This window comes from Hipposideros armiger, unplaced genomic scaffold (genome assembly GCF_001890085.2).
Source record: "Hipposideros armiger isolate ML-2016 unplaced genomic scaffold, ASM189008v1 scaffold_399, whole genome shotgun sequence".
Lineage (NCBI taxonomy): Eukaryota > Metazoa > Chordata > Mammalia > Chiroptera > Hipposideridae > Hipposideros > Hipposideros armiger.
In genome coordinates, this window is record NW_017731749.1 from 145,505 (window position 1) to 156,373 (window position 10,869).

General features: G+C 38.5%; 1 protein-coding gene across 1 annotated transcript in view; it reads right to left on the bottom strand.

Annotated features, from left to right (window-relative positions):
- Positions 1–10,869, bottom strand: part of LOC109393952 (partitioning defective 3 homolog B) — a 620,394-nt gene that overhangs the window by 55,979 nt on the left and 553,546 nt on the right. The window contains exons 7-10 of the mRNA XM_019663698.1: positions 9,653–9,778; positions 6,973–7,331; positions 4,109–4,248; positions 2,846–2,974 (exon numbers count right to left, since the gene is read on the bottom strand). Coding sequence (XP_019519243.1) covers positions 2,846–2,974; positions 4,109–4,248; positions 6,973–7,331; positions 9,653–9,778 — 754 coding nt within the window. The remainder of the gene's footprint in view (positions 1–2,845; positions 2,975–4,108; positions 4,249–6,972; positions 7,332–9,652; positions 9,779–10,869) is intronic.

Consider the following 10,869-nt stretch of genomic DNA (forward strand, 5'->3'; position numbering starts at 1 on the left):
AGGGAAACAGCTTCTAGGAAGAAGGAACTAGCCGTGGGGTTGGGAATTCTACAAGGATATATGGGATGAGGGTGTATGGAACCCTTCGATGGGGAAGTAGGGACTCAATGAGCGTTTGAGCTCCTTATTGGAGCTGTCATTAGGCTCCTTTGCATGTGTAAGGGCTGGCTGGAAGGTTTCTATGCAAGGTTTTACTCCTTCCAGGACCATAATTCAACAAAATACCCAGTTCAAACATCTTTCCTTGTTCTCCTATCCCTGAAACAAGTAATACATAATCCCGCTGAGGTTTTCTAACAGTTTTTATCTCCAGTAACCAAAGAAGTGAAAGGGCTTCCTGCTATATACACATGCTGTTCCTTTTATTGTTCTGTTTTACTTTGACTTTGGTAGAAAAAGACTAAGGTGTTTGGATCAAGAATTGAAGGAAGGATCCATTTGAATTTTAGAAAAAAAAATATCTAGACTCCAAGTTTTGGCAGCATTCCTCTTTAGGAAGAGTAAGGAGCTTCAGTGAGGTGATGAGGCAGAAATGCAAGATCCCACCTTCAAAAATGCCTGACTATGGAGGAGTCCAGTGGAGGGAAAGAGGCGGGGAGGACAGTCTCTGTCTTGTGTGCCACTCGTTCTTCCTCCTGCCCCTAATTCTACCGCAGATTTCCCCAAAGCATACAATTAGGGCAAAGGGAAAACTGGGCAAGACGATGGAAAAGAGAAGGAATAACTGAAAAGAAATTCCAAGCCACAGAAACATGGGGGAATGGGGTCCTTTGCCCAGACCAACGAGCATTAATATATGAGAGAAGTGATTCAGCAAGGCTGTATATTCAAACAGGAATACAAACACATGTTAACAGAATGTTAGTCCCAGAGTCGATTTCTTAGAGGTAATCTAGTTTTATCACCTTAACAATACAAGGATTTTTTTTTTTTAAGATTTTTATTGGGGAATTGGGGGAAGGGGAACAGACAAGTTGCTGTCCTTTTGTGCTTCAGTCTAGTTGTGGAGGACGTTGCTTCACTGGCCCAAGTTGGCGCCATCATTGTGCTATTCCCGGGCAAGGCAGATCAGTCTCTGGCTTCTGGATGGCCACTCACGCTGGCTGCTGGCTACACACGGAAGCCCATGGCAACCCACTGCAGCAGGGGTTGCAGCCTACGCCGTCGCCGGCGATTCAACAGCAGCCCAGCTCCAGGCTGAGCTGTTGTTCAGCATCTTAGCTGTGGAGAGCAGTGTCACTGGCCCTCATATGTGGGATCCGAACCAGGGCCCTCTGGCAGCCCAAGCCAGTTCTTAACCATCGCGCCACTCGGTGGGCCCTTTTTTTGTTGTTTTTTGTTTTTGTTTGAGCATCTTTGACAGATGGTGAAGCAGGCTCTGTTTCAATATTCTAAATAACCCACTTCCTTCTTGGACAACTCCAGTAGTTAGAAAGTTCTTGGAACATTATCATCACTTCCAACTATTGGTTTTGGTACAAGCTCAGTAAGGGCAGAAAACAAATCTTCATTTTTGCATCCCCAGAAGCTCTGATTTAGTGCACAGCAGATACTCAGTAAATTGCTTGTTAGATTAAAACACAGGTAAATTAAGGGGTATAAGCTATCTGACGAAACAGATTAAGTCTACTTTCTAATCCATACAATAACTTTTTACATGTCTTACAACAATTGCCATGTGTCCTAAACTTTCTCTTTCTCAAGCTAACTATCCTCAATTTTCTTAACTAACCTCACGCTATTTTGATGATCTAACTCTGGAAACCTATCATGTAACCTATATGTGCCTTTGTAATTTCTTAAATAGATTGAAAGAAAATAACATTTTTAAAAAGAGGGTCATGAAAAAAATCATTTTATCACATCTATTCCTCTTTGTTATTAGCCATAACAGTCCTTCGAATTACTACAGCCTTCTTAAATATTTCAATAATAAAATAAATAATGTGTGTTCATTGTAAAAAAAAAACTGAGAAAATGAATTTCTCTCAACTGTCCAGGTGCCTCTCCTTTCAGTTCTTTTTAAAGATTTTAAAAAGTAATTTAATCATATTGCATATGTAATTTTATACTCTACTTTTTTACTTAACAATACTATGAACATTTTCTCATGTTCTTATCAATTCTTCACAAGAGACCATTTAGAGCACTTATATTTCATTAGAGACATATACAGTTATTTATCTCACCAATACCTTAAGGTTGTACAACACCCAATATATCACTACAATAAATAGTAAAAATCAATGTACATAATTTTCTTCCACTTCTTTGATGATTGGTTTAGGACAGGTTACTAGAAGTGTAGTTACTAGGTCAAAGGGTATCCATTTTAAGACTTCTGAAATTTTCTTCCTCAAGATACCTTTTCTAGCCCTAGTGACTAGGTTAACGTCCCTTGTTATAAGTTACTACAGCACTCTGCAGTTCCCTTTCATAATCTTCATCACCATTTTGAATACTTAGTTATAATTTTATTTTCTTTTAAACTGCAAATTGCATTAGTATAGGACCATGCACATTTTTGCTGTGTTTTGCATAGGGCCTACAACATAGCACATACTCAATATATATTTTATTTAACTGAATATTGTAAAATTTCCTCCTTAAAAGGATATTTGAATTTGTATACCAGAAGCACTGTTTGCATACGAGTATATCTACGTCACTGCATTGATATCCTAAAACTGTGATTCCCCAAGTGGAATAAAATACTCTTGATACGATTCAGTTGTTGTTATAAATGAAGCCTGTGATTTAGACCTCACCCTTCAGCTATTATGAATTCACTCAGTGTATTAAACTCTGCACTAAAAATTCAGGTACATTGTGATCTGAACATTACCAGCTCTCGGGGCAGAAAAGCTCCTTCTTGGCGGGCGATGACCAGCGAGGCTGTCTCTCCCTGCTTGGTGCCTCTCAGCATGGCCACAAGCTCTTCCTGAGTCCGTCCAGTCACATCTCTGCCATTGACCTAATGGACGAAACCACACAAAGAGACACAGTGACAACACTTCCCTTCTCCTTCTACCCTAGATGGGTTTTGAAAGTAAGCAGCAAATGGGCATCTCACAGTCAATGAAGGTCTGAAAAGATGAAAACTGAACCCATGGGTGCAAACCAACCATGTTTGAAATACCAGTACTATACCGGCCATCATTATTTTGGTGCCAGACAGTCTCAGACAGCCAGAAATTAATATAAGCAATTTCTCCTAAGACATCACATTTTTATGGGGAGAAAATCAAACTGAAAGACACCAGAGAATGATGCCTTATACAGGAAGGAAGTAGATTTCAAATGCTTAACTGGTACCATTTTCTGCCTAACACAAGAAGTACAAGTGGAGCTTTATCACATAGCAAATTCCTCTGCAAATAAGAGTCTTTTGTTATAATTCTACAGTGTTCTCCATGTTAAGAAAATTAGAGTCACCAGGTTTTCACAGATTGTTGGAAATTCTAATTTGGAGCCACATTAAGTCATTTGGTACATCTTTCATGATCTAGAACTGCATAAAAAGCTATCTAGTATTGCTTCCATGCCATGAGAAAGTTAAATGGAACCAGACAGTTTCAAGGAAGATGGTATCTTGAAATGTAAGTTGACAATATATATTTAGCCAAGAAGATGATGCTATAAAACAAAAATAAATGAGGGGGTGGGGGGTGGGTGGAAGAAAAGACCTCTTGCTTTTGGTAATTCCCAATATTTCTCTATAGACATAGATCAACCTGAGACAGACTGGCCCATTCTTGACAGAAGTTTAAAGAAATTGTTACCAGGGCTTGGGTGTAACTTTGAAATTCTTACCCTTAATTAAGTGAATTCATGAATTTGATTCAAATTCCCCAGGGACCTTAAGAGGTAGAAGTAAGAAAGAGAAGATAGGAAAAAGTTTTCAGTGTTACTTGTCCCCGTATCACTGACCTTATTAGGGACTTACAAAGTTAGGCTGCTCATTAACTAGTTTTATAAAGTCCTTATCTTGTCTTTTAGTAATAATTTTCAATATATTCAAAACATAAATATCAATATCTCTGTTTATATACTTATTTATTTAAACACCAAGAACTATTTTATTGAAGATATTAATTCTAATTCTTACCTCCAAAATTCTGTCCCCTGACTGCAGGCGGCCATCTTTTATTGCTGCTCCTTTTGGTAAAATATTTTTTACAAAAATGGGACCAGGACCATGTATGGAAGAGTCTCTGGTAACCACAGTAAAACCAAGTCCTTCAGGGCCTAGTGTAAAAGACCAGGAAAATGCACAGTTACCTTAAGCAGGAATAATATTATATTTAATCTTACAGTAAGATCTACCTAATTTAGACTAACATAGAATAAGTGAAATATTTACATTCCAGCAAGTATTTTAAATACACTTCAGTTGTTCTGGTTTCAAATACAAATTATAGTTCCTGACAAGCCATGATGGTATCAAAATGAATTTAGGGTCCAATGCAGATGTGTAACACTTTTGTTTATTAAGGTCCTAGAAGAAATGCCACATGTTATTTATATGCTCGGGAGATTGATTTCTCAGTAAACAATAAGAAGCAAAAGGTCATCTGACATGAGTTTTATCAGGCTCTCAATCAACTAGCTAATCTGTGACTCTCCTCTCTACTTGTGTCTTGATTCCTTATATTCTGCATCCCATTGTCTCTTTACTCGTGCTGTTCCTGTCCCATTCTCTTGCATCTGCAATCTCTCTCTCTCTCTCTCTCTCTCTCTCTCTCTCTCTCTCTCTCTCTCTCCCCGCCCCCGTGTATTTTTTTTTCAATCTATCTAAAGGTGTGCTCAGTTTCTCTACCCTCAAGAGTCCTTACTTCAATCTTACTGCTTCTTCAATCTTCCATCACCAATGACCTACCCATGACCATGTCCAGTAAATCTTCCTGTTTTTTATCTTTCCTCTTCTCTAGTTTTGACATCTCCCATCAGTCATTTTCTTGACCTTAACTCCCCCCACCTTGGTTTTCATATCTTTAGTTTCTGATTATTTTCCTACCTCTCTGATCATATCATGTCTGTCATTCTCTTACCCACTGTTCTCCCATATTGACATAGATGTTTCCCAAGGAGCTGTCCTGGAACAATTCGTCCTTTAGACTCGGCTTTGGCCAGCTCCTGGCTCCAACTACCAGCTCCCTATCGAGGACACCTAAATGTCATTGTGTGGCTCTAATCTCACTGGTGTCAGCTTCCTAGATATCACCGTGCACATACTTTCACCAGCTTTCCAAAGTTAACTATGAACCCCTTCTCCACTCTGGATCCTGACATTTTCAAATACACTCATCTACTTAAATTTCTAATTTCTAAGCAACGGCATTTCTACTGTACTAGCCACTCTAGCTGAAACCCTCAGCCATTACTGCAACTCCTTTCTCTCTTCCCTTCTATATCCAGTCAGCTACTAAGATATACATATATTTAGACAGATACAATGCATCCTCTACTGGTCCTTTGTTGTTTGGTTTCTTCTTCCATATATCTTTTTGCTGTCAGATTAATCTTCCCAAAGTATTGCTGTTATGTCATATTCTTTAGTTTTGCATTCAAGGTTTCCTGATGGATTTTTAAGGTCACATTCTGTGTCTGATTTATCTATCTTCAAAGCACTCAACCCACTATCTATACATAGCTAGATAATTTGTACAAAAGACACAACTGACCATTTATATAAAAAGCCTAATTCCTAAGCACACTGGAGTATTTGTGACTTCTAGTTCAGGGGTTGGCAACCTTTTGAGATGGAAGAGCCGCCAGGGGTCAGCAAACTGCGGCTTGCAAGCCACATGCAGCTCGTTGGGTACGTACATGTGGCTCTAAAGTAAAATTGAAAATGAAAATAAAAACTATCATAGTTTCATTTATAATATTACTTTACATTTTCCTTATTTGTAAAAATATATTTATGGCTCTCAAATAATTTTTAAATTGTTGTGAGGGACAGGATTGGCTCTTCCAGGGGTTGGCAAACTTTTGAGACGGAACGCACCCAAAGAGCCGCATACGGCTCGCAAGCCGCAGCTTGCCGACCCCTGGTCTAGTCAACACATGTTCTTCTCAGTATAGAATTCTTATACAGGGGTGAAATTTTGTCCAGAGGATATTTCAGAATAAGCTCTATTAAAGGTACATGTTATTTGCTTTTACTATTTGTTAATAAGTATTCTAAACTACCTCATGATCATTACATGATCTATGAATTCCAACAAGAATCTATGAGCTCTTGGTTTGTTTTGAATTGAGTCTTGGAAATCACATAGGATTGCAGAAGGTTGCAGTGGGGGAAGGTATTATCAGAAGTTACAAAATAGACAAAGGCACAGACGTACATGGACGCTTATATGTGTGTATGATAATATTGTATAAATATGCATGTACACACACGATCTAGTCTCACTGATCTGTGCTTGAAGTGGATACAAAAGTAAAAAAGATGAAGAAAGAAAAAGTTATACATGCTTTTGAAATTAGGTATGTTTAAAAAAATGTTTGCAATATTACATTAGTGGAAGTACTACTGATCACATATTTGCTTCCTGAAGAGTCAATTTTTTGGTAGTCCAAAATGATCTAGGAGAACCAGAAACAATATGCTTTTGAAGCTTGGTCTAAGGATGCTTTAAAAATCACTAATCTTGCTCAAAACATGGACAACTGAATTTTAGTGCCTGTTTAGTATTTAGCTGTGATACACTATTGCTCTGTTTCTATCAAGTTTGCAATGATTCTTTCCATTCCCCAACATGTCTTTATAATACACTCTGTAGCAGAAAAGATTAAGAAAAGTACTCCAATTTCAAGAAATTTAAATTGCCTAAGTATACACTTAAATCTATTCTTTAATACAATTAAATGCAGGGAAAATTAACAAAATTAGCCTTAATGCATTTCTCTTAACCAATTTTGCACGCTACAACAATAGAATGTTATTAAGCATAATTTAATAATTACCTTTCTTAAGGTCAATCTTAATTTTCTTTGCATTTTTCTTGCTGCCAAACCCCATGAGAGGGGAGAGTGAGGGAGAGGATGCTTTTCTACCTAGTCTGGGGACTCGGGGGCTCCTGCTTTGTTGAAGGGAAGCTGAAGCATCTTCTTCAGGGCTGCTTGTTCCTGTGAGGTTTACTGCCTTTACCCCCGATTTTCCATGGGTAGAAGGAGGCGGCTTTGTTCTCACAACACCATCACTGTTACCAAAAATGTTAAGAGGCCCAATGACTGACTTTTCATACTGTTCACGGTTTTGAGGTGGAAGGACATGGAGGAGCACGCTTGGAGCTTTCATTGCCTGACGGAAGACATCTTGAGCCCTTGAAAGAGAGTTAGTAAATTTGTAACATTATAGCATGCCATCTTCTAAAACTCTCCAGTATCATGGCAATGAGAGCATCATAGCAGCATAAGCATAGGAGATACTTCTGCTATTACTACCAGCTTGACTTTGCTACCTAAATATACTGGGGGTGCCAAAAAATGTACACACATGACTTGTATTCATCTTTTGTTCTTCGTATATATTGAGTATTACAATTTTAATAGTGTTTTTCCTTTCTTAAAATGTGTATACATTTTTTTGGCACCCTCTCTAGTTACCCCTTATGATCTGCCCATCAGGTGCCCCCATACTAGGCTACCCATGCATTAGTCTCTCACTTAATCTTCTTAACAACCACGTTAGGTTAGTATAATTAGCTCTCATTTTGCAAAATGAGGAAATCGAGGCTCAGAGAGATTAAGTAACTTATCCAACGAGCCACAGCTTTTAAGTATTTTCAAAACTACCCAGAAATGAGTACTGAATTAAATATAAAAGCAAGCTTTAATTTTAGATGGAAAACAATCATTTTGAATTACTGATCAGGTTATTGATCAATTTCCTTTTAGGATTTCATTCTAAAGTACAGGTGTTCTTTAACATGGGTTGTATTCGCCAAGTTTAATTTTGACCTAAACATTTCCTCACAGAGACATCGGGTAGGTGTGTTGGCTGTGCTGAATGTCATAGTGGATTGTTAATCCCATATGCACCCTCCTGGTTAGTCTATTATAGAGTACCTGTATAGTTTTACTTTTTTTGTCTTTGTACTTTGTGTTTTTCCATAAATTTCCTATTACTTTTTCGTCTCCTTCTACCTTAGGCCTTGTTATACCTTACAACAAGGTAAAACAATGACCGTCCCCAGCCTTTCTTGCCAATGAGATGTAAGTGAAGAGGTAGAGAAAAGCTGGATTATCTGAGAGGCAGAAAACTTTTTTGTTCTTGGTTTATCTTTCCAGTTTCTTGAAACTCAGAAGTGATGGGGGGAACTCGGGCAGCCATCGTGTGGCCATGACACAACTTAAAGATGGTAGCCGCATAATAAGAATGGTAAAGCAGAAAGATGCAAGATGCCTGATACGCTGATGATGGCAGAACCGCCATATCGACTCCGGGCTGCCACCTCCATACTTTTGTCCTTAGAAAAGATAAATTCTAATTTTGTTTGAACTACTTTTCTTTCAGGACGCTGTTACTAGCAGCCACACCAAATAATAATTAATTAGAATTCTGACTGCCTCCTGAGCTCCCCGCCGTCTCACTGAAATGCCTAGTTGCCCACATTGTTAGTGGAGGAGGAAGACGACTTCACATTGACAGCCTGACTCCTCTGGTGAGTCCTTGACTAGGAGTCAGTTTCGACTTCCTACTAACTCCATATTGAGTTTTTTTGAGCTCCAATTTCCACCTCTACAAAATAGGGATAATAATGTGTGCCTTGCATACTTATCAAGTCCTTATAAAAGAGCCCAGTGGTATATAAAAAATATCATTATTAATAATGATTATAATTGTATCTATTATCCATTATTTTCAGAAATAGACTATTAAGGCTTCATTCCTTCGATACTTCAGCAGCCAGTGCCCACTGCCCCTCCACCCACAACCACTGACTTCTTCCCACACACACACTATATTGACAATTACTGGCCACAAAGAAGACATATTATGAGTTATTTTGGTCAGAAAGAAGAGGCTGATGATCATTACTAAGGAGTATTCGTATTTATTCTTGTTTTAGAATCCCACTGCAATGCCAACATATGTTTTAAAAACATATGCAAACAGCTACACACTCCAATTCTTGGGCATATGAAGCTGACCCGTAACATTTTTACAGAGAGACATGATTGTTTTGTGGGAGAATATTTTAATTTTTTCCTCTTTGTTTCTATTAGTCAGTGAATCCTCACAGACATCTCTCACAGATATTTAGTTTAAGAAAGGCTGCTGACACCAAGTAAGTTAATTAATAAGCTGAACTAACAGTCTGTGAAAAGAGTCATTAAATACCAGCCTAACTGACCCATATCCCAAGAAAAACAAACCCATCTATTGATGTCCCAGAAAGACAGCCAGGCAGGAAGGCTTGCTACATTCTGCAGTTTACCATTCCTGGGGCTGTTAGGGACATGTGCAAGCCACCTTTGAGTATGCTTACACATAAGGTGCATTTGAAAATGAACGTTCTGGGGTCATTCAAAGGGAACTGAGAAAAATGCTACCTAGAATTTGGATCATAATGAGCTCAGTAACGATTATAAGCATTCTAAGGATCTAATAAAGTAAACAATACAATGAAAAACTGCTTACTGAGCAAAGGTTTTGTCTACAAGGTCCACACTGTTGATTTTTACAATACATTCATTCTCATGAAACAATCCTTCCCGCTTGGATCTGCTGTTTTCTTCAATGCCACGGATGAAGAGTCCTAGAATCCTAAATGCAAAATTTGGGTTGAAATAGAATTACTGAATAATAATATGCTAATTATTTCTCCAGTTGCAACTGTTCAAAAATAAGTATTGATTTCCATTTATGAAAGAAATTATGCTTTATATTCAGACAACTGTTTGTTATTTAAACCCTTAGTTAAAAAAAAAAAGACAAAGAACCACAACTTACTAAAAGAGAAAAATCCCTGCAAGACACACATACATAAACACCAAACCAGAGTACATTAGTCTACAATCCCATTTCTAATGCTTGCAGTAAACTTAGAAAACTTAGAAAAGTTACTGCCAAGGGGGCACCCGGATGTTTAGTAATGGGAGAGGATTAGGTATTTGCTGGTATTTTTGCAGTCTTATTACCTGTTCTAATAATTTGCATTTTAAGAAGTAAACATTTACACATAGATCCTATTACTCACTTCAGAAGGAAGTCTGGTCCCATTTATCAGTGCCACTGAATCAAGAATGTGTTGGACGTTTTCTATGTGCTTGGGATGGAAGGGTATGTGACAGGTTGTATGACCAGGACAAATGGTCAGTACAGCCTTGGAGTAAAGTAGAAATGAAAACACTGGACGTAGCAATAAGCCTAGATTTTTCACAGAGGGATATGGGGAGAAAGTGAGATGTAAATGGATCAGGCGAATGAGTAGGAGTTGGACAGCAAGAGAGAATCTACAAGGAGGCAGGATGGTCCCTGCGTGCTTGCATAAGCTAGGTTTGCGTGAAGAGCAGAGTAGGGAGCTAACACCGGGTGGGGAGGCCAGTGCCACAGAGTGGGGCCTTGACCGCCAGCTGATGGGCTTTATCTGAGTGGTTGGAGTGGTATGTGCCAACTGCTTCTGAGCAAGACAGTGACATGATGAAGGCAGGGCTTGAGAAGAATCGTCTGAAATTTCAACCAGGAAAAGTCTGGATTCAGAGAGGATACATGGAGTCTCCTGGTGCTCTGTGGTTGTGGCTGAAAGTCAGGAGGGAAGGGAGCTAGAAAATAAGGAGGAAGAAAACTACAGCAATAAAAGTAAAGAATTAAAGTGTGTGTGTGTGTGTGTGTGTGTGTGTGTGTGTGTGTGTGAG